General features: G+C 41.1%; 1 protein-coding gene across 1 annotated transcript; it reads left to right on the forward strand.

Moving 5' to 3' along the window:
• Positions 1 to 3,378: 3,378 nt before the first annotated feature.
• CDH26 (cadherin 26) lies at positions 3,379 to 18,112 on the forward strand. The gene is made up of 16 exons (XM_075516952.1): positions 3,379 to 3,597; positions 4,437 to 4,580; positions 4,665 to 4,787; positions 5,256 to 5,417; positions 6,678 to 6,825; positions 7,483 to 7,649; positions 7,818 to 7,946; positions 10,226 to 10,411; positions 10,601 to 10,869; positions 11,479 to 11,621; positions 11,864 to 12,097; positions 12,632 to 12,859; positions 14,031 to 14,155; positions 14,565 to 14,639; positions 15,714 to 15,797; positions 16,515 to 18,112. Exons 1-16 carry the CDS (start codon positions 3,379 to 3,381, stop codon positions 16,722 to 16,724), a joined length of 2,646 nt encoding a protein of 881 aa, XP_075373067.1. The 3' UTR covers positions 16,725 to 18,112.
• Positions 18,113 to 24,251: the final 6,139 nt, after the last annotated feature.

The following is a 24,251-nucleotide window of genomic DNA, read 5'->3' on the forward strand; positions in this document are numbered from 1 at the left end:
TACCTTTTTTTTTTTTAAATGCACTAATCAATGAGTTTCACATTCTCCGTTATAATCTCCAGGACACTTAGAACGTAATTCAAAGAACAGCAAAGACATGTTGATAGGTGCTTGCAGGGAACCACATTCTCATGTTGCTAGTATATATAGATAAGTATGTTTAACTTAATTTCGCACACTGCGTGTTCATATGTTCAGCTGAGACTAATTGAGGAAAATGAAGGGAGAGAGATTCAAAGAGGAAAAATGGCATTTCCTTTTGCTGAAAATCCCTTTCCTTTTCTATATCTTTATATTAAGCACTATAAAATGCCTCTGTGAGATACCACACAAGCATTTTACAATCAGAACTTTCTTGCTTGAGGTTTTCCTGATGTCTAAACCATCCTATCCTGTGCTGTTATTTAAGCCTGTTACTTTTTGTCCTGTTAATAGTCAATCTCAGAAGATCATCTGCCTTCCTTCCTCCCCATACCCACTTTTATTTAAAACATTGTGGCCTATTTGGCACGTTCTATTGCTTTTCTTCTCCCCTGAATGTAAGATCAGTTCTTCCCTAAGTCTTCCTTTCACAACTTCCAGAACTCTAAATTAATTATTTTCCAGTTCTAAAAAAGAATAAACCTCCTTGTGCCCAGTAAGGCAATACAGGAGAATGGGAAATGCTGTAAAAGTTGTTTTCATAGAAGCCAGATGTTGTGGTTTAACCCCAGTCAGCAACCAAGCACCATGCAGCCACTTGCTTGCTCCCCCCCAGTGGGATGGGGGAGAGAATCGGAAGAGTAAAAGTGAGAAAACTCATGGGCTGAGGTAAAGACAGTTTAATAATTGATAATAATAATAGATAAATTATAATGAAAAGGAAAACAACAAGAAAGAGAGAGAGGAACAAAACCCAGGGGAAAAAGACACCTAAACAAGTGATGCAACCACTCACTGATCAACGCCCAGCCCATCCCCGAGCAGCAATCGCTGCGCCCTGGGTAACCCCCCCAGTTTCTATACTGAGCATGACGCCCTATGGTATGGAATAGCCCTTGGGCCAGTTTGGATCAACTGTCCTGGCTGTGCCCCCTCTGTCGCGGATGGAGTGCGGGTGTACTTCACTCACAAGAGAGAAGTAAGAATATAGTTTATTGATACAGAATAGGGAGTTAACAAAGTTCAATGCAACAGTGTTTTAACAAGATTCAATGGTGAGGTACACTTGATTATTTACTGCATAGAGGACAGCGTCAGACAAAAGTGTCAGGGAGACCCTCCTGTTGAGTCATGAGGTTCGGAAGGATCCCCTTGCTTTCTAAACTCCTTCTCAGAGAGGAGTCTAGGTGTGGCTAGATCCAGTCCTAGTCCCAGACTTGGTCAACAGTTTATATCTAAAGGATTATATGTGCGCAATCAATCCTTTCTATCACTTAGCTAAGATTTCAACATTTAGCATGCTGTTAGTCACTTACCAAGGATCTGTTGCAGCAAGGAATCTCTCAACCTCGAGGAGTCACCTTGAGAGGCGTCCCTGCTCAAGGGGAGATCCTGGCATGCAGCCCATTGCCATGCAGGAGAGCTCAAAGGGCTCCTGGGCTGCTCACTATTTATGGGGGATAAGATGATTGACTTATATTTGCATGCCGACCACAGGTTTTAGTTTCTTCGGTGGGTGCATTGCACAATTTGTGGTGTTATCTGTCTCCTGAATCCACTTTGAGCCGAGGGTGACCAGATGCATCCATTGCAATCACCACTGGTGATTATCACCTAAGCAGGGTTGCAGGAGACAGAGGTCGGGGGCGGGGGAAGCACACCGGCACACCCTCCCAGCGTCTTGAGCACCCGGCAGAGCAGGGGAAGCTGAAAAGTCCTTGACCAGTGTAAGCACTGCTTAGCAACAGCTAAAACATCGATGTGCTATCAACAGTATTCTCATGCTGAATCCAAAGCACAGCACTGTACCAGCTACTAGGAAGAAAATTAACTCTATCCCAGCTGAAACCAGGACGCCAGGACCTTCCCCATACTCTCTGCCACTCAGTCGTCCTTTTACACGGTTTTACAAGACTTAATTTTTCACTTCCTGCTTCTTTATGTAGCTTTATTTAAAATGTATTTTTTGCAAGCTGGATGGGAGGTTCAGGTTCAGGTATGCAAGTTCATACTTGCTTGATGGCTTTTGGGTCGAACAGGACAATCTAGTGTTGTTTATATTAGCTTTCAAGTAAGCCTTTATGGAACTTGTTCTTGGTTCAAAGTCTGAAGCAATATAAAAGTAGCACCCCTGGGCATGGCAGATAGAAATAGCTCACGTTACATATAAAGCTGCACGTTTGCATTTTTGCAAACATCTGTGAAGTTATTAGGAAATGACATTTCCATGTAAGTGTCAAGGAAAGCCGTATGGTTTATTCTAGCTGTATAATGGTCATAAAAATGCAGTAATGGCACATTTGTTTTGTGTAATACTGGAAGTGGCAGTTGCTAGCTGACTGGAAGAAACACCAAAGGAGGATTGAGCTTTGCTTTGAGTCATTTCAGTTCTACAGAATCAACAGTTCATTTTTTTTAAATTTTGTCTCACGAGGCGGAAATAATTCACTTGTCCTCTGGGACAGCTCAAATGCCAGCGAAACCACAGGTAAACGCTTAGCGAAAAGGCCTCCGGCTGTAATAAGCCGTTGCGTAAACTTCCAAGGAACAACTCGCTCGCCTGCAGCCTGCCTGCCGCTGGCCGAGCTCCCGCGGCGGGCCAGCCCCGGGATGCGCTGGCGGAGCCGCCGGGCGCGCCCCCCGCAGCAGGTGGCCCGGCCCGGCCCGGCCTGGCCCCGCCTCCCGCGGCTCCGCGCTGCCCGGGGGCGGGAGCGCGGCCGGCGCCGCAACGTTCCCGGTCTCCGCGGCCCCGCTCCGCTCCGCTGCCCGCGCCCCATGGAGCTGCTCGCCGCGCTGCTTCTCCTGCAGGTAGGTGCGGCGCGGGGCGCGGGCGCTGCGCTCCCTTCCCTTCCCCGCAGGGACGAGGGCTCCGGCCGCCGCGCGGTGCCTCCGAGAAAGGGTGGCCCCTCTGTCCCCAGGGAGCGGGCTCAGGTCCCCTGGAAGGGGGTTCCCAGGAGCGGGAGCCCTCTGCTCCTCCTGCTAGGGACACCAGGGTGTTCGTGCCCGGCAGAGCGCACAGGTGCCTGGTGTTGGCTCTGCTGGGTTACCGATCCCCTGCAGTAGTTCGGTGGCATTTCCATGAGTGTTTCTGTGAGGTTCGTGGGCCTGAGCTGGGTCGTTCCTTTCTAGCAGTGACAGCGTCTGGAACTGATACCGCAATGGCCTGAGCCATTGCTGTGCATCTGGTGCACATGGAGGAGTGTGGAAGCCATAAAATACACAATTAAAGCTTCCAATATGATCAGAAGTGGCTACACGTACGCAAAGGGGAAAGCAGATTGCCCAGGAAGTCCAGCACAGACAAAGTTTAACCAAGCTGGCAGCGCTGAACCTGGAACAAAGCTAATAAATACTACATGCAAGTGCCAAGTTAAAGCCTTCCTTGCTGTTTTTACGTCATGGAGGTTTTCCCCAGGTCATACAACAGCTTTACAGGATAGCTCCAAGGCATTACTGGTGAGCCCCCATTGCTTGGCAAGTTTATAACCGTGGCAATTTCCTAAGTGTTTTGTTTCTTCAGAAACAGATCATGGGGTAAGGGCCCAACCTTTGTCTCAGTCTAGGCAGGAAGAGCTCTGTTCCATTTGTAAAATGCCACTGGAAACATTTGATGGAATGAGTCATAAACCCCCAAGCTTTCCCATGAAAGCAGTCCGAACTAGGAGGAAGGTGTACAAGTTACCTGTGAGCTAATGGCACTAGTGTAATTTGAGTACTGTTGTACTCCTTTGTGGTGAAAGATTTCAAGTAAAAAGCAGTGTTTGAAGCCGGTGCAAGAAGCTTGTGGTCATAAAAGGGCAAATCCTGCCAATTACGGTGTAGTCACCATTCTCAACAATTTATTTTACTCATCTGGTTTAGAGACTTTGGTCCAGTGTTCATCTCCTGGTAAAGCAGCTGTGTTTGGAACACTTAGAGTCACATGGCAGAGTCTCTGAGAACCTGAAATACTCCCCAGACTTAACTTTTTTCCAGTAGTAGGTTTATGTACTGCCAATACCGGACAACTTCTAAAGGAGCACTAGACATGGAGAGACGGAGGTGAATATTTTAAAAACTGGGGATACTTGGTTTGAGAAGAGCCACAGAGATAATACCATGGACTGTCAGATGCAGTGTTTGCATGTTTCTGGGACTGGCATCACCTGACCAGAGAAATTAGTATCCAAACTCTCATGTCAATTCATTTGGAATGAGATGGATGATATTTGTGGAATTTCCAGGGTTAGATACAATTTAATACAATGCTGTCAAAACTGGATTAATATGTTTCCTTGAAGCCAAATTCCTCCTAGACAACATATCAATGGTGGCTAGTTAACCACACTTCTCACAATCACCTTTTTTTTTTTTTTCACAAGGTTGCTACTGCCAACAGTTTTTCTCATGAAATTGAAAATTTGAGTTTAAGACAACCTATCCGAAAGAAGAGTATTCAGGTTTGTAGTCAATATTATATAATAACAGATACACAACTGTTAATATGCAAACTATGATACTAAATACACTTCTTTATCCAATAGCAGATAGATTCTTATCAGTTAGACAGTCAACGTCCTCTACAGCGGACAAAAAGGACCTGGGTTATCACCACCATTCATATTCAAGAGGAGGACAAAGGACCATTCCCAAAATATGCTGGACAGGTACAGACAACCTTTTAGTAAAAGTTCTTCTTGAGCCTCAGGAAGGTATTCATCACCACAGATTGTACATAAAATACCAAAGGTAGGAGAGGGCAAGAATTGTGCATCTAACAGCAACCTTTTTAAAAAACTTTTGTTCAAAGTTGTCCTATTTACACGGGGTTGGGTAGAATTGTGTGGTGTGTGGGGTATACTCCTTTCTGCAGAAGCTGCAGGCATACTCAGGGGAAAGAGGACTACAGAGTGGGAGAGGCAAGAGAGTCATTGCACAGAGCTGTGTACCTGCACGTTGTGCAGAGAGTAGTGATGCTGCAACCCACAAGGCTGTTGAGTGGGCTGAGAGCAAGCCTGCAGGCAAGGCCCCGTCTGCAAAAAACGGGTGGGCAGGAAGAGAATCGGTCTAAAGTCTTTTTATTTCTGTTCTGTCTTCCCTACTCGCGCTGCATTGTGCTACTTCTCTTTCAACAGCTGTTCAATAACAAATCATTTAATACATCAGTAAAATATTTAATCAGTGGACCTGGGGTAGATGAATCTCCAGAGATTGGATTGTTTTCTATAGAAGATGATGCAAATGGACATGTGTATGTACATCGTACCATTGACAGAGAAAAGACTGCAACTTTTCAGGTAACACACTTATAAAAAATACTTACAACTGTTTGCAAATATTAATTGCTTTCTCATGGCTAAATGCTTCACAAGAATGAGACACAGCTATAAGAATTTTAAGTGTGTATTTTTATGACCTCCTTTTCTTATTTTGAACTTCTAAATAAATGCTAAGATGATTGTCTCAGCAGGGACCACTAGGTAACTTCCACATCAGTATCAATTATAAATCTTTGTGGCATGTTTAGACTTCCACAAATATCTGTACACTTCTTTTCTGTCTTCTTTTTGGTATGACCCTTGATCATAATCTAAAAAATGAAAAGGTTGTCCTGAAATTCAAAATATGTTACAGCTATAGTGGCCAGAACACTGAGTTGTAAACCCCAAAACTCCTAATCAAGAGAACAGAAGCAAATAGTTATGCATTATAAAAAATCAGGTAATACTGGAGGAGCTGCAAAGCTGTATTACTGTAACTTTACATAAGAGTAAGCATATGTTTCTCCTTAATAAGCAGAAAAGTGTTCATAAGCAGTAAGTGCAATGAAAGAAATGTGATAACGAGCGTATGAATGAAATACTTGAGTGTGGGTTTGTTTTCCTCTTGCAAAAAATCTTCAGTTGTGGTCTCCTTATGTTTATTCTGTGATGGATTTCTATTTGTGTCTCTGTGGATTAACTGTACCCAATTGATAGTTACTGTTCCATGTGGCTTTCTGTGCAAGGTCTTGCCTTCCATAATGAAAAGATAAATTTTGGAGAGCTTTCTGTTCCCCCTCACTGGACACATGGCTGTTCCAGGGCAGACACTCTGGGCTTGGTTTTAAAGCAGAAGTAAGTGTAGCAAAGGAGAATTCAGCATTCAGAATTGAATCCCCTGCACAGTCATGGATATGGAGCCAAAACATCATAGAAATGCAGCTAGAGAAAACAGAATGTACTACTTAAATACTTCAGAATTGGGAAGTGCATGTGAAAGCATTCTTTTGTCTGGCCCCAAGGATATTTATGTATTTTATATTAGGCAGTCATTTCAAATAACCCAGATCCAGCTCCAGGTACTGATTTTTTTTAAAGTATTGTTTAATGCACAGGATGACCATTATGAGTGTACTACCTTTGAAAGGGGAAATAATGACTTAGTGATGTGACTCAAAGCCAAATGCTAGCCAAATATGACTGAAGCAGCTTCAAAATTGAAAGTTTTCTGTTCTATTCTGATATCTAAATGATACCATTCATTCCATTCTGATATCTGTGTCACTACTCCTTTAGATACGTTTTGATATTGTGGACAGAAAAACTGGTAAACCAGTGGACCTCCCTTTATTTTTCAAGATGAAGGTTAAAGATATTAATGACAATGCACCTGAGTTTTCCAAGGAGGAATATAACATTACAATAAGAGAGAACCACAGTAAAGGTAAGTGCCGTGCAAACAGGGATTACTACTGGTTTATGTATGACTGCTCTCTTTTTAATTCCTTTTTCTTTTTCCTTTCTTACTAAATCTGTTCTTCTCCCTAGGTTTTACTTAAACACTCATGGGTTTAGGGACTATTTCCTACCTCTTGACTTCTTGTCTGATTAACCTCAATGTACATTAGCATAATGTTGGAGACATTCTGGAAAAACTCCTAAGATATCTCTTCTTAACTACAAGCCAGGACTTTAGCAGGCTAATCTGAACTGTGGATCTGGAACCTGCAATGCACACGGCTTCACAGAGGATGGTCAGACACACTGTTTTAGAAATACAAAGACTTAATCTGGGTGTGTAGACCTGTGGGCATGGTGCCAGCTCCTCAGGAGCTGGCTGAGAGCTGGCATAACTAAGTAGTGAATGTTTTTGATAAAGTAAACTCCGGAGTGTGGTAACTCTCTCTATTGTCTAACAGTACTTTAGGCAGATTTGCTACCCAAATGAAGTGGTGGCCAGAGTCTTTGCAGGGATAACCATAGCCACAGGAGAAGTTACAGCTTTTTTTAGGACTTGTGTGTTCAAGAGCCTGCAGACAGGCTTGAGAAACTCCATGTCAAGACTAAACACTTCTATTAATGTCTCAATTCTTCATCCTAGATGAGCCAGTTTTCCAAGTTACTGCCTTGGACAAAGATGAAGATGGCACTGTGAATTCTCAGGTGTCCTATTCCCTAAGTATGCAAATGCCCCTTCCAGATGGATTCACATTTAATACTGATCCTACCACAGGATCAATACTTCTGTCAGGATGCCTGGATTATAAGGTGATGTACATATGGCAGGTTCTTACATTTAATGCATGACATGTTCACTACACATTAATGAGGTGTAAGGGGAGGGAGAGCCTCACATCCAGCTTTGTAGCTGTGACTGGCAAAATGTGGGAACTGCTTCTGAACTAATTTTGGCACTTCCTTTCTTCTGTTTTTCAGACTGCCAACTCTTTCAAACTTCTGATTAAAGCCAGTGACCATGGAACTCCCCAGCTGTCATCTACTGTAACAGTGAATGTAGCTGTTGAAGATGCAAACAACCACCTCCCTGTATTTACTAGTGACAATGTAAGGAGAAACATTATTACTTTACTGAGCCTTCCTAAATACAGTTCACTCCTTCAAACTTCTAAATACACTCAGTGGTGGAAATAGGAACCCTCAGACACTTGCAGAAGAATCAGGCCAAAACACATGCAAATAAGCTTTATGTGTTAGAAGAAATATCTCTTAAAAATGTGGACAGTAAGAGAATGCTTGACTATTGAGAGTGATAAACTTTGTTAGTTTTCTGTGTACAGCACTAGAAGGTTTTTGTCTCACTATTACCGTAAGGATGCTGACGGACTAGCTTATTCTAACATCTGAGAAGCTAAGGTGCTGATTACAATCTACTCTTGAAAGATCCTAGTTTTGATCCATGAAGATCTCAATGGCCCTAAACCTGCCTGCCTACAAACTCAGTACATCTTCATGGGGCAGTTAGGTGTGGTAGCAATGCTTCTGCTGTCATATTCTGTGAGGGTGCTTGTAGAGCATTTGCTGTATGAATGGGAGCAATTGAGCTTGCTGGCAGGAAGAGGGCTCTGAGGAGTTAAGCTGTGAACAGGTAGATAGCTACACTTGAATTCAGATAAGAGCTATCCCTTTTCAGGGTCTGGTCCCATTAATAGCTCAGGTCCCAGGAAGACTGTTTTTGTAATTTGCATGTTGACACCTTGTGGTTTAACCCCGGCTGGCAGCTAAGCCCCACCCAGCCGCTCACTCACTCCCCTGCAGCGGGATGGGGGAGAGAACTGGAAAGGTAGAGGCGAGAAAACTTGTGGGTTGAGATAACGACAGTTTAGCAGGTAAAGCAAAAGCCTTGCATGCAAGCGAAGCAAAATAAGGAATTAATTCACCACTTCCCACTGGCAAGCAGATGTTTAGCCATATCCAGGAAAGCAGGGATTCATCACACATAATGGTTACTTGGCAAGACAAATGCCATAACTCCAAATGTCCACCCCTTCCCTCTTCTTCTCTGCAGCTTTTATTGCTGAGCACGACACCATATGGTGTGGGGTATCCCTTTGGTCAGTTGGGGTCAGCTGTCCCAGCCGTGTCCCCTCCTAACTTCTTGTGCCCCCCCGCCTACTTGCTGGTGGGGTGGGGTGAGAAACAGAAAAAGCCTTGATGCTGTGTAAGCACTCTTCAGCAATAACTAAAACATCCCTAAGTGACCAACACAGTTTCCATCACAAATCCAAAGCATAGCACCATACAAGCTGCTATGAAGAAAATTAACTATCCCAGCCAAAACCAGTACACCCATCCAGAGTGCAGAGTCATGTCAAGCACTGGTACATGTAAATATTTGAAGTTGTGAACAGTAAGAATAGATACTGAGTTACAACAGTGGATATAAAGTCACCTGTGAAAGCAAACACACTTACCAGTGTGTTAGTATGGTAGGTCTCCTACCTGTAGAATGGTGTTTGGAAGACCTGAGGGAATAAGGTTAGATAATCTGCCAGAATAGGTTTATACAAGAAATCTGTGCTTCATCATCATTAACTCCAGTCTCGTAAAGTTCTGAGCCTTCTCACAGCTGTGATTTGTTCTGTCTATCTGAGTACATGTATTATTGTTTACAGCATCTTTAAAAGTTGTGATGCAAGGACAGCATTGTTTACATATTAGAAGGCAAGAGTCCGAATTTTCAGATCTCAACGAGTGACCAGCTTATATGAAGAAAATAAACACAAATTACATTTTATACCATCTCATCTTTTAAGGCATATTTCTGCCTTAGGTGATTTTATTGGCATTTTGTAGCCTGTCTTTGGAGTGCTAGTTAGGCAAGCTGGTGGCTACATTCCATCATCAAAAACTTAAAACCATTGTGAAGAAATTGCCTAAAATCTCACACATACTTGACTTTCTACAAGGTCAGGTATGTGACATCTGCAGACTAGTTCTGGCCTAAGCCTGCATGCACCAATCTCTTCTACGTGGCAGAAGACAATCCTGGATGAAAAGCCCTAGTGGCATTTATGGGCCTATTGGTATAGTCAGTATTAGGAGAGACGAGTAGTCTCCAGGTTTTAGATGAAGATCAGGTTTAGTAATAAGTTCTTTATGAAGTCAGTGGGAATGTGTTGGAGGAAAGTTAGTTCTGTAACTTCTGTAACTGTTAGGTTCTCTGTCACTTAGTGGGGACACATGAAGCACCGCAGACAATGACAGTGTGTGGAGAAAGTAGCTCCACATGGTCTGGTGGTGGCACTCTGGCTCAGAACTGGCTAACAAGCTTCTTCCTCTTGGAGAATGGAAATAGTCCTTGTTTCTTTCCGCTCCTCTCCCAGTACCAGCTACAGATTTCAGCAGGTCAAGAACATCCAGCTGTATTACGGCTCCAAGTGGAAGATGAAGACTCTCCCAACACTCCAGCTTGGAGAGCAAAATACAGAGTAACGAAAGGCAATGAGAAGGAACAGTTCACCATTGAGACGGATCCGGACACAAATGAAGGCGTTTTGAGTATTATCAAGGTAAGCAGCGGTAATAGATGAGCTACAGCATGGCAATGTGTAGCATGGCCAGTCTGATTACGAGACCAATAGCTTAGCATCTTACCTGAGTTTGGTGAGTTCAGCTCACCTCTGAGTTCCAGGTATATAGAGGTGACTGCCAAACCAAAGGTCGTAACTGCTAATCGGGCTTTTGTCTGGGGTTTTCAGCCTCTCAACTATGAAGATGACTCTGAGATGAGACTTGTCATTTCTGTAGCAAATGAAGAACCTTTCTTCTTGTGTAAAAACGGCATTGTGATGATCTCAAGCCTAGAATCCACGAATACAACTGTTAACATCAAGGTCTCACAGTCACAACGTGCTCCTAGGTTTCATCCTCCTATACTTATTGTCCAAAAAGAAGATTCAATGAAGCCTGGGAGAGTGTTTAGAAGGTATCCTGCTATGTATCCAGACAATGTGCCAAATAAGATAAAGTAAGTGGAGATGCTTCTAACTCTCAGAATAAGAAATAGTTTAGGAATACAAAGAGGTTTTCAAGTTTAATTTGGTATATGTACCTATAAGAATATACATACATGTATATATTTACAGTTATATGAACATATACATTAGAGGTGCAGGTTTACTATTGATGATACTACAGATCCAGATAGCTGGTTCTGTAAGATACAATTTAAAGGTGCAGTCAGTCCTTGGTTGCTCAGTGTTTCTGTTGTCTTCAAAATAGTTTTGCTTAAAACCAGGTTGCATTATTTATAGTTTACTTTTGATGACAAAATTTTGATGCCATAGAAAGAACTAAGATATGCTTGGCTGGAAGAATGGTAATCTGATGTGGAAATTAGATACTTTCTTATCCCCTAGGAACAGTTTTGATGGGCCTGTACAAGGTATGGGGACTTGTATGTTTGTTGGCTGTGTTGAAACACACAGCTTGTCATAAAGTTAACGAAAGTAAGCATGGCTAACAAGTAAAAAAATACCTACAGAGCTGAAAAGGACAAAGAAAGATGCAGTAGAAATTTCTGTTCCTCAAAATCCATTTAAGACTGTAACTTGTAACTTTTTCCTTTCTGTTTAAGATATGAACTAGCCCATGACCCAGATGGTTGGCTGAGTGTGAATGAGAATTCTGGAGTTCTTACTGTGGCAAAAGACTTTGATCAAGAATCCCCTTATGTGAACAACAGCCTGTACACCATTATTGTTCATGCTATTGATGATGGTAAGCAGCCAGTCAGAAAATATTCAAGCAGTATTTGGACTGTTTGAGATGAGGTGCATGTTAGATATAAAATGATAGCAAGACTAAGGATCTAAGAGGAGAATGCTAATGCAGAACACCCTAATGTTTAACACTTGTGTTATGTGTGACTAGTAGGATAAACCAGACAGATTCTGCCAATGGACTGGCTTTTGTTGATACTCAGTTGTGAGTGTTTTTCTGTTTCTTTTGCTCCTATCTAGGTATTCCACCACAGACTGGTACTGGCACCATCCTGCTTTACTTGTCTGACCTGAGTGATCATATGCCAACATTAGTGGCTCCTTCTTTAGATGTGTGTGACAAAAAAGAAGGGACGCCTCTCATTATAAAAGCTAAGTCTGCTCTAGTCCATTCACATTCTGGGCCATTTACATTTGAGCTGGCTGAGGACTCTGAAGATGTGAAGCATAACTGGAAATTAGGAGGGAACTTCGGTGAGTTCTTCCTTTCATATCCTTCATGAGAAGTCCATTGTCAGTTATGTGCCCTCTAGTTATTTCACTGTCTCTTACCTTTATGGTTTGTTACGGATTAGCCTCAATGAGACTGAAAGGACACGAAAGAACAGCTTTCGAAATATAAAGGTACTGCAATTTGAAAAAAAGTTACATTGTTCTTCATCTCTGCTGAGGACAGGACCAGAAGTAATGTGCTCAAATTGCAGAAAGGGGGATAAGACAGCTGAGGAACCACTTCTGCATTTGATTAACTACCTCATGAATCCTAGAGCTTATCAGTGCAGCTACGCCAGAATGCAGCAAGACTGGGACAGATCTCTGCCCAGAAGGCTCAGCAAGGTGATGAAGTGGGATGTCATTTTGTCCTATTTACTATGGTACATTAAGGCTGGAAAAAGGATTTAAAACCGGGGTGCAAATGAGTTTCCCTTTGATTATCAACAGAAGGGACTGTACAATACCAGACTTCTTTCTATGAGTCTTGAAATAATTTGCTTGTCTTCTTTTTAGGGGAGTCAGTTGAACTTTTAATGTTAAGAAGCCTCCCACAAGGTAGCTACTTGGTGCCTGTCATTATTCAGGACAGGCAAGGATTTTCTACAAGGCAAAATCAGCATGTTAGGCTCTGCTTTTGCCCAGACGGACATATATGTAAAGATTCACCACTTCCACAAGCAGCAGTGAGGCTTGGAGGTGGTGCCATTGCAACAATACTGACAGCTTTCTTATTACTACTAGGTAAGTAAGCTCCTAACTTATGTCTGCAAGTTGTCTGTCATCTGCCTGTTGGATCTCATTGCAATTACAGCTCATGAATATGTGCTAAAGCCTACTAGCCTTAACAGGAAAGGCCATTTGCCTTAATGTGTTAGAGTGTAGTCAAGGTGCAAGCAGTTAATATTTGCACTCTTCATGGCGCTTCCATACATGTGTCCTGGTCCATGACCATTCTCTCTTCAAATTTTAGGAAGACCTTAGTTTTCCAACAAAAGACATTGCCATTTCAATCTAGTAACTGAAGAGATCTTTTCTGATAGCCAAGAAAACTTTCAAATTACTAGGCACTATGATATAATGTGTAATGCAGAGGAAGGTGGTCTCCAAGGCTGACAACGCAGGGTAAAAGACACTAGAAAGATTAGTGAAACTTATCTGCACTCATGGTTGGGATGTGAAAAGGTGAGGACTGTGTATTATAGAGAAGTGAAAAAGGGAAGATTACATAGATGCATAGAATACTGTTGCATGAACAACAATAAATACAAGTACGTAACCTAGGAAAAAAGAAAATATCTAAACTGAAAAAACAGAAATGTAATATTAACGGGTGGAATTTTTCAGCTTGTTACTTGTGAAAATCATGATTATATTGTGGCTAGAAGATGACTGGCAAATGTAAATGTGTCGTTAAGCTGAACTCTAGTACAACAAAGTAAACATTCTTGTTTCATTGAACAAAATTGAATACTTGACTTTTCTGACATCAACGATGTCCTGGCTAACTGGAAGTGAGGAATTTCTCCCATAGGGTTACACTGCTCAGTAATTGCTTGTTATAGAGCTGCTTCCTCTGTAACAGCTCATGTTGGTTACTGCTAAAGAGATGAACTATTGATTCTTTATCTGAAGCAAAAATGACTAGATTATCTGACCACTAGTCCTCTGGTTACCTGTGAGTGATCTAGTAGTCTGCCTGCTCAATGCAGTGCTCTGAGGAGATAACAGCTTGGCTTTCTAAACCAGGCTAACCACTCCAGGCCAAGCATTGCACCTGCACAGCTACATTGCTGGAGGTTTCCGAGTTAGCTCGTTTGGAACTGGGCTGGGTACCTCACCAACCCACTGTACTGAGCTATACAGGTCTATTTACAATATGCCCATTTCACCATTCCCTTTCTTGTTTCAACAGTTTCCAGTATTCTGCTTTGCCGGTTTTACGTGCCAGGATCTAAAAGCAAAGCCATTATTCCACCTCAAGATGGTGAACAGACTTTAATCAACTATAATGAAGAGAGCAGAGTGTCTTTATTTCAAGTAAGTGCAAAAGCATATATTCATATTACCCCACCAGTGTTGTGTGGCTGAATCTGGTACTAGTCATCTCTTTTATTATGTTTCCTCTGGTTTTGTTATCGAGCAAAATAAAGCTTTTTTTGCCACTAAGCATATTTGGAGAGTGTTGTTCTGCATGGACTGGATAGTGCTACTCTGGTGACAATTATCACTCCTACCATTTTTCAGTATCAGCAGGACCTTCCCAGGTGCCTCATCCTACTGATGAATCCAGCAGATGAGGAGGCACATCATCTCTTGTCACACTGCACATACTAGTGTTTTTAACAAGGAAGTAAATGAAAGTGAAAAAGGGAATAGTCTGCAAAAGTGTGATCCTTCACAGCCTAGTTCAGTTTCTTATTAACACCATCCTTCTCCCTGTATGCAGGCTAAGGTGGATATTACAGATCATGCTGTTCTACCACCTGTGTCTGTGGAGGCTGGAAAAGAAGTGATCGCAGAGGTAACTGCCTGTTTCCTTATGTAAATGCCCTTTTTTCTATCACAGAAATTGGTAATCCCAGGAATGAGGTTTGGTATTAATAATAGTGGAAAGAATAATGCAATATAGTTAAATTAGAAAATAAGTGTCACTTATTTTCTGTTTCTCGGAATCTCTACTTGTTGGAGATTCCACTGGCATTTAAAATACTGTTGACAACTTATTTTTTTCTAACAGCTTTCAGTTTGAGACTGGCCCTTCTTTTCATTAGTTATTGTTCTAAATATTTGGAAGTGTAATTTCTTCCAAAATTCTTAGCACAGTACCTGAATTGATATGCACAAAATTTTATTCAGTTCTTGGCATAAGTGAAATGGAACCATCATTCTTCAGCTATCTATCAAAAACATGCTGGACAACATCTTCTACTTAACAAACTGTAAAAGTATGGACAGGATTTATGAGTATTTTTATGACTATAAGATTTACTTCTGGGGGTTTGAAGGCTTTTGAGTTTGTTCTGTGGATTTTTGTACTGCATTCTCTAACATATGTCTATTTTTATTGTAAAGAATGCCTGAATGAAATTCTAGTCTACATCAGTAGGTGACTGCCATGTGTTCTGTTCATAAGTACGTAGTGATCACCAAGAGACTCTAAGAAAAATCTCTGTCTTACAGCAGGCAAAGAAAATGTAAAATGGTCTTTTTTATGTATGTGAGAACCCAATTCCACAATCCTTAAGATCATAGTTTGGAGCTAGGATTACCTGTGTGAGTAGACATTATAAAGTTCTGAGGTCATGTTTGCTGCCATTAATGAAAAGGAATCCAATAAATTTAGAGGAAGAAACATATTTAATTACTGGAGATTATGAAGAATGGCTACAGTTGGTGACTCCATGTGCACATGGATTATGCACTGATAAGAAGAAACAGTCCCTGAACAGAAGAAGGTGCAATGGAACTGGAGAAGACAGCACAAGAGAAATGGATGTAACAGAGAGAAAGATAATTGGATTTATTTGTATCTGAAAGAAATGTTAGTAGGTGACTTTATGCTGGTCAAACCTGAGATACCATTTCTGTCTTCCAGGATGACCTGTATGCTAGTTACGAGACATTCCAAGTAAGACACCATGATTGCATCATACAGACAGTGGACAAAATACTGGGTCAGGTGAGAAATGAATGTTGAATCCCTCCTTTGTCAAGTTGGCTTGTAGGAATAGGAAAAAAGGCTTGCGAAACTGGAAAGCTGCTATGGCTTCAGCTACTCTCTCAGCCCACGTCTAAGAAGCATTACAATCGAAAGCAAGGGATATCTTTGATGGGGAGCATTCAAGATTCTTCCTTGTTGAAAATGCCTTGTCTCCTGGACTTCTTGCTGCCTCTGTCTGGTCACCCAGCAGTTACTGCAAGCCTGGGGTCTGTCACCTGTAACAAATTCTTCAAGATGGGGAAGTGGGGCTAAAATGCTTTCTGTTGCTGTGCAGGGTTAAAGTTCGTTTGCCTGCTCTTTCACTTCTGTGCTATCAGAGAAATCCTGGTTCCTCTTGCCACTTCCTTTCTGGCCACCGCATGTTCACAGGCCTGTCCTCCATGCCTCCTTGGGCCAAAGTGTGTGCCTCCATGCAGTCATGTTTACTTGATAGCTGTCTGGTCCAGGACAGATCAAATGCTCTTTTCTGCCTTATTTGTACTCTAGGGGAAGTTCAGGCTCTGGTGCTTATGCAGCTGAGATTCAGTAAAACTTTTGCTTATCAGAGAAAGACTCATACTCTTCACTGTAACCTCCTGGCTTACCTGCCTAATTTGCATACCATGAATTCCTTTAATTTCCAAAAGGGCAGTAGGAGCTTCCATGATGATCTGCATTGTTTCTTCCCTTCTTTAGAAACTGTATTACCAAAACACGCTGGAAGATTACAGGGCCATCTATGAACCTTGCAGATATGCCGAGGAAGGAGAACTAGAGCGAAGTAACTCCTTCTGCTCTGTCTCCGTGGGCAGTGAGGAGTTGCCTGTTGATTTTTTGAACACTCTGGGACCAAAGTTTTCTGCTCTGGAAGAAATCTGTCAGAAGCGATTTCCATCATTCAATTAATTTCAAAAGGCTGTGACTACTTTATGGAGTTGCAAAGGCTTCTGGCAGAAGCATTGACAAATTCTGAAAAAAGGAACCATCTGCGCTAGAAAGCGTTGGAGTATGTTTGCACCATGAGCACCTGGCCTTTTATTCTTCCTGCCTACACTGTTCACACGCACGTGGCCAAGAACGTGACATGTCTGGAAGGTCCACTTTGCTCTGCAGAGATGATGGAGTGATTTTGGCATATTCTGTGCAGACTTACACAAATAGAAGATCTGATATTAAGGATCCTCAATTTAGTATGCAAAGGAAAAAAACCAGATCTACTAGGCTAGAAATTCCAGTCAAAGTTCCATATGGAAATAAGCCAGTTTTGAACAGAGAAGGCAATTACCAGCTAGGCCAGAGATACAGTCCGTTCTCCAATAAGCAGTCTCTTTAAATCCAGGATTAACTTTAGTACAGTGCCACGCGGATCTGACCTGATGATCAGATCTTTTATTTCTATATGACACTGAAACATCGACGAGAAAGTGCAATTCTGCTCTTAGTGTGACCGTAACCACATAATGACCTGAGAGGTGTGCACCATCCTTGCCTTTTAGCATAAAACAGGCACTTATTTAGTGCTTGCATGCTTATGCTGGCATCTGGTGGGTGTTAGTATTATTACACTATTGTAAATAATACTCTAAATGCTAAGAAATTGTGGACAGAGGACAAGGTATGGTTATTCCTTTCATTCAAATAACTACCTTCTCTAAATAGCTACAAGTGACCATGATGAAGAAATTAATGGGTTTCCTCAAGCACCATTGATAAAACAGATGACACAATAAAGGAAGGATGGTATCAGGTTTTCCTATATGGAAACCACAGATGTGTTAGGTTTAAATTTTGTGATTTGTGCATGTCTGAATGTGTGCCATTAACCTATGCTCAGTTACAGCATGATGGCTATCAGTGTTACAATACATGAACGAGTAAAAGAATAGCTCAGAAGATAGTATTCTGCCATTAGGTAAGTTATGCAGGCAGTAAGAGATGGAATTAGTCACAAATCTTACTTCTGTTGTATTACAATTCTGTGCTAAAAGAAAAATGCTTTGCCTAAGGGAAGCACTAAGTCTGGTGTCTAAGGCACTATTCTTCTGTTTCAAAGTTTACTTAAACAATAAGTTATGCTTTTGCTCAGAAATTATTAACTAATATTTCAAGGCTGGAAACTTCAGTCAAGTGTGATAAAAGAATTTGGCTGAGTGGCAGGCAGCTAAGTTTTCCTAAATGCCAGCAGCAGGTTCTCTTTACACAATAAATCACTACTCTGATAAACTGTTCTTAACTTATAATTCCAGATGGAAGACTTCAAATCAGGCCAGCGATTTAGCAGCACTTCTAATAACCAAGAGGAGTTTTTTATTGCAAATTATAACCATATTGGTAAGATTAGAATTGTGCTGTGTTTTGCTATTTCTTCTGAAAAGTATGCAAGATTAAAAATAATAACAAAAGTATTCTGTGTGTTTATTGTTTGTGTAAACTTGTGTTGGGTCTATAGCACACCATGCTTACAAATGCCAAAACATTAGATGTGATCAGACCTACAGTTGCTAATGCTGGAAAAAGTTGTCTCTCTTTTGCATGGAAAAAAAAGAACCCAGGCTCCTGAGGTATTCCTTCACTATGACATTACTACAATCAAAAAAGTTTATTTAGAGGTTGGCATGAGACACAATGATTAATAAGTAGTGAAAATGAGGTATAAATCGGAGCATTTCTCACCTACATCACACATTTGCATCAATCACACTTTCAAAGACACTATTGCAGGAAGCTAGTTGGTAAATGGCTCTTAATCTCGTGAGGCTGAGGTCTCCCTCAGGAGACAGACAAAGAGGTGTAAGGGTCTGGAGGCAGCATGTTTACTTGTGCCACACAACACACTGAATATTATGATGATAGCCCAATCAAGATTTGGGCCTCAAAACTGCTGTTACCTTGTCTCTGCTAAGGGTGACAGCGAACCATTAGACTCTTGGTCACTGAGGGAGCTTTCCAATGCGTACATGAAGGTTGATGTGAGCTCCCTGCCTGATGCATACCCCTTCTCTGCCAGTGCCTTGCAGCAAACCTGGGCTGAGGGACTGGACCTTTAGTCAAGACAACTTGCCGTATTTCTTCCCCAGGCCCCTCTGCTTGTGCCCCGTGCCCGCTCCCCAGGCAGGCAGACGGGTCGTGCATCGCCCACAGAGCTGCACAGAAACAGCCACTGCTCAGGACACAGCACCAGGGCCGGTGTCAGAGGAGTGCTGCCTGTGCAAACACGAGTATGTATTATTGATGGCCTCAGCTTATGCTTTGCTCGTACCTAATGGCAGAGGGAGTGTGTGAAGCCTCTGCTTTGTTCAGGGCCTGCTTTAAACTAAGTACCTTCATGGCTTGCTGTTTTGTAAATGCTGGTGATGGCTATAGTGTTTCAATTACCTGCTCACAGTGAGAGGTCTAATCATGATGCCTGTGAATCCCCATTACTTGCTGGCCCCTGCTGTGCCCGAGTCAGTGGGAGTCCCAGCAGCACAAATGTTTATCTCTGCACAGTCTTCATCTCTGTCTTTGTTTTGCCTCATTTATAAAAATCTTACTTAAAAGTAAATGACACACAATCCGTAAAGGGGAAATTAATCGCACGGGAACCAAACTTCTAACACTGAGTTTTAAAGGAATCAAGAAAGACTGACCATGGGATGTTCCTACAGAGAGTGGATGTCAGCATGTTAGCAATAAAATCTTTTGCTCTCAGACAGAAAGCATTTTCCCTGTCTGCTGTTTCCTCTACTCTGCTGAGCAATGGCAGATCCCCTGGGACATTTAGGCTGCCACAGAAGGAGTATAAGTTTTAATCAAATCTTTCTGTGCCAGTTTGGGGTCATTTTCTCCCTTCTGAAGGATCCATTTGTCCTGATTAAGGTATTACAAGAAGTCATTTAAAGGACAAATAAATGTCACAGATTTTATAAGTGAAGGGTAAACCACGTGCTGAGTGGGCTATAATTAGTTCCTTCTATTAATGCCTTAGGTGGTGTTGTATTGCACAGTCCCAATAATTAAACACTTAGTAACAGAGTGTGGGATTAGTGTTTTAAAAAAACCCATAGGCCAAGCTGGGGACTTTTCTCAAGGTTTTCTGAGAGCAAGCAGGGAACAGATGACATAGCACTTGTCGTAGTGGCAAAGTTTCTCAACTCAGTTCAAAAGCCACTATTGCCTTCAAAGAAACTGAAAATGGGCTTTTTCTTTCTTAACATGTGCTGATGCTGAAGACTGAGAATAATGAGAGAATTATGCCATTCCAGTGTGGCTTTCCATTTTAGCCTGTAATTGCACTTCGATGGGAAGGCTGGTGATTGGGGAAAAGTGAGGGAAGACACGTGCAAAGCCCAGGCAAGCAGATGCTGTACCATCACTTCCCTGTGCCGTTTCTGCTCCTCACACTCCCATTAATTCACACTTTTCAAAAGTGTTGAGAAGTCTTCAAAATGGAAATCTCTACTCTCCTGTGCTAACCCTGTTAGTGAAACACGGCACATTGACCTGGATCTGACCAGGATACTGTCTTGATGTCTAGAATAACATAATTCACAATGTCTACTGTAATTACTTAATTCATCCTGAATGCACACTTCTTAGGGACTGGTACATTTTTCAAGAAACAGAAGGCACTTGATAAAACTTGAATATTTAATATTTCAGATGCCCACTTTGTTTCGCTCAACTGTTGTGGTAGGAGTCTACTATTTCCAGTTACCCTATGAGGTGTGAACTGAAACTCAAACTCACAAAATGTGTTTTACCCTGAAGGATACATCTCTACATTTCTTCTGCTCTGCCTATGCCACCTTTCTCCTGCTGAGGATGCTGCAGTAAACCCGTTTGCAAGATAACCATTCTATACTATGGAAAATGAAGCAAACAGGCTACAGAAGACAGTGGAGGCCCTTCAGCCTTTTTCCTTGTCCCCTAGACAGATGTAATTACCCAATGTGAGATTTGGCAAAAGTGATTAAATGAATAAATAGAATAGCAAAGCTAAAATCTCCAGAAGCTCATACAACATCACCTGTTCTTTGCAGGTTCTTCTACCATTTGCATCGGAATAGTAATGGAGTGTCACACAGCACAGTTACCTCCAGTAACATATTATGCAACATGACTAACAGCTATTCATTCTTTCTACTTATCCGCAAGAGATGAAAGCCCAGTCTTTTGAGAAAATGGGGCTCTCATTAGTAAAATATCAGTATAAAAAAGTATTTTTTCTTAAAACATAACTTCACTAAATATATCAATATTGTTGGGACCACACTTACAAAGATCTTTTTAATACAATCTACTGATTATTCATAATAGCTGAATATGATATGTTATTAATAATTCAGTAAGTTTTGGTTTGTTCTAAATTCTATAAAATAAGAAAGAAAATTACTTCAGGGATTCAATTAGCAAATGATTTCAAGGCACTACTAATTATTAATGCTTCTTGATGGAGGCTTTTCCTGTTTAAAGACAGTTCTGTAATTATCCAGAAGATGGCATAACTAGGCCAGTTATCGACCTTCCAGTACCAAGAAGTAAAATTAAAGAAGGCTTATTAATACCCCATTTCAAAACAAATGTACTTATAAAAATGTATATTTAACATGGTCAGTGGAGAGGAGTTTCCTTTCTTAAGACATAACCCTTTCCTCATCAGCATCATGCAAGGAAAGTACCACTTAATAGCTATACAACAGTACTGAGAAAAAGGAGTCTGAGGAGGCTAGTATGAAAATCTTAAGCAGATATTTGTGATTTTTTTTTTGGCATTAGGCTATGTCCATTATATACAAGTCTTCCTATTTGTCCACTGTTTCTTTCGATGAAGAGACAGCAACCATGACTGATAAGAAAGATACCTCTGTATTTTTGTATCTGTATTGTACTCTAGCTCATTTCATTCTGTTTCCTTTTCCAAAGGGTTTTATTGAAATAATTTCTAAAATTATAGGGCATAAGGGAGAATCCATTTACACCAGCAAATGAACACTTCAAGCACAAAAAGGGGACTTATGCTTGCAACTGGCCTTCAATATGTAACTTTCCACATGAGCAATTTACATATTCCAAAATATATTTTCAGTATTCAAACCTATAAATCCTATAAACAGAAAAGATGCTCTGTACACTGTGGTAATTGGTACATCAAAGAAACAAAAATTAGGGGAGATCAGTTTCCCTCCCTTCCTTCAGTGTTTTTAAATGCTTAAATCATGGCTCAGGGAGACATCTGATAGTATCAAACTGTAGTTCTTGATGATATAAGTGTACTTGGGATTAGTATGAAATTTGCTAACTTGAAATCTGCTGTCTGTCACAGTAAGGTTATTGTCCAGAAGTGAAACCATGGAGAAATGCAATTAAAACAAGCAACGCTTCTTGGACCTTGGGTCAAATCTTGCTTATGCAGATGCTGAAAGTGATATTGATAGACTCTGCATTCACATCTTTTTTTCTAGGCATGTGCAAAGTGCCACAGAATGTCACAGCTGAAGCCTCCCCTTATGAAAGGCCAAGAGCTGGGTTAGTGGAGTTGTTGCAAATCAGCTCTGCGATGCAATAGTTTGGTTATGTAGGGACATTTGTAAGCAGCTAGCAAGGCAAGCGTCACATTTTGAAGTTCTGAATTAATTCCAAGGAATTGATAATGGCAAAATGTCTAGGATTAGAAAAGATGAGCATATTAATATAAAAGAGAAGAAAAAATATTAAACATACCTATTTCTTTCAGAACTGTAGACCATCACTGGATCATCCTTCCTGATCTCCATCAAACATCAATGAATCTTAGTCTACATATTCTATGGGCAGCTGTCGTCTTTTATTCCTTGACAGAGCCTGAAACAAGAGATTTTAGTCCCTAATTAGGGCTCCAAGATGCTTCCACAATAAAAGCACTAACAGTCAGGCACAGAACTACTATTTGTGCTTTTGAATTTTTTTCCAACATATTTTGCAGGATATCTGTGAAAGGGTATTTTTTATCCTGTAATATTTGCTTCCTGTCCAAAATAGCTTCTACCTAACCAGAGATAGAAATCTCACATTTAAAAAAATCCATGGTTTTGTTTTCAAACATTTAGTTTAAGAAACACCAGCTATGGCTAGGACTATCATAAAACCACAAAAACTCAGTCCAGTTCAGCTGCCATGTTGCCAAGAATGCTGCTTAGATTAAGACAAACACGATCAACCTATTTAATTTAATTGCATTTAGAAGAGATATGGAAGAGAAGAGAAGATGATTGTGGAAGCTGTACCAACAAATCTTCCAAAGAACATGTTACAGATTTTTATATGAAAAAAAAGAATAACAAATGTATTACAAGGCACTAGCACTCACAGTTGTTCCTAGCAAAAAGTCAACATAAAGAAATGGCTTTTAGTGTAGAAACTGGAGTGTATTCTGGATCCTGAAAAGCTGCTGACACAGGCTGTAACGGATGGAAATCCAACAGAACCTGTCATCTCTGTGTTACAGTACTGACAGTATAAAAGGTATTTTCATTTAGAAATTAATTTGAAAGCAGTAGTGACAAGTGAATTCCTATTTCCATCTACAGCAGAAAGAATTTCTCACGCCGGTGCCTGATTCTTCTTTCTGTTATGTTAGGGAAAACGAAGAATGATTCTAGTAAAGCCAGTGTGATCAAATGAAGCAAAGGGAGAAGATGGGGCCCCATACACTTCTTGGTCAGAGTATCCATGACTGTGACCAGGACATTCTACTTACAAATGCCAGCATTACACAGGAGGAACCATATGTCTTGTTGAAGAGAGAATGTTTTGGAAAGTATATATTCAAAAGTATATATTCAAAAATATATATTCAAAAGGAGACAAACTTACGGAATTTGGAAAAGCAAGCTAAACTTTCCCAATGATGTCAGAAGTTGAGAAAGCTTGGACTGTAGAATCTGGACAACTTCTTATTCAGATATTCTTAGAAATCACAGTATAAACCAGTATCTCTTCAAATCCAAACTGGAATGAACAAGAATAAAGAATTCTGGAGGGCCTCAACACTAAAGCTAAAAAGGCTTAATGTTGCCTGTTAGCAGAGCACCGTACTGGGAAGGGTGTAATGCAAACCTAGACATAATTGTACTAGAGAGGTGCTGTGTCTCCAGAGCAACTCCATACATGGAAGAGTACTCAAACTGCCAAATCCCTCTCCAGACACAGCAGTGTCTCCTCCCAAGAAATCAGGACCTCAGGTGGAGGAGACAGTTTGTGTTTGCATCTTGTTCCAACAGAACAGCAAAAGGTAACTGGAGCATGCATCTGTCACAGGAGCTAGGAAGCACTGCCAAGGCCAATAATTAAGACATAATCTAAGCTTTCTTGCTTGAAGATCCAGGCGGCTTACTCCAAAATAGAGCCAGAGAGCAAGCTACCACTATGGTATGATGGATAATGGGGAAGTTTTGGCTCAAGTTTGAGCTGAAA

Source organism: Mycteria americana, chromosome 14, assembly GCF_035582795.1.
Source record: "Mycteria americana isolate JAX WOST 10 ecotype Jacksonville Zoo and Gardens chromosome 14, USCA_MyAme_1.0, whole genome shotgun sequence".
NCBI lineage: Eukaryota > Metazoa > Chordata > Aves > Ciconiiformes > Ciconiidae > Mycteria > Mycteria americana.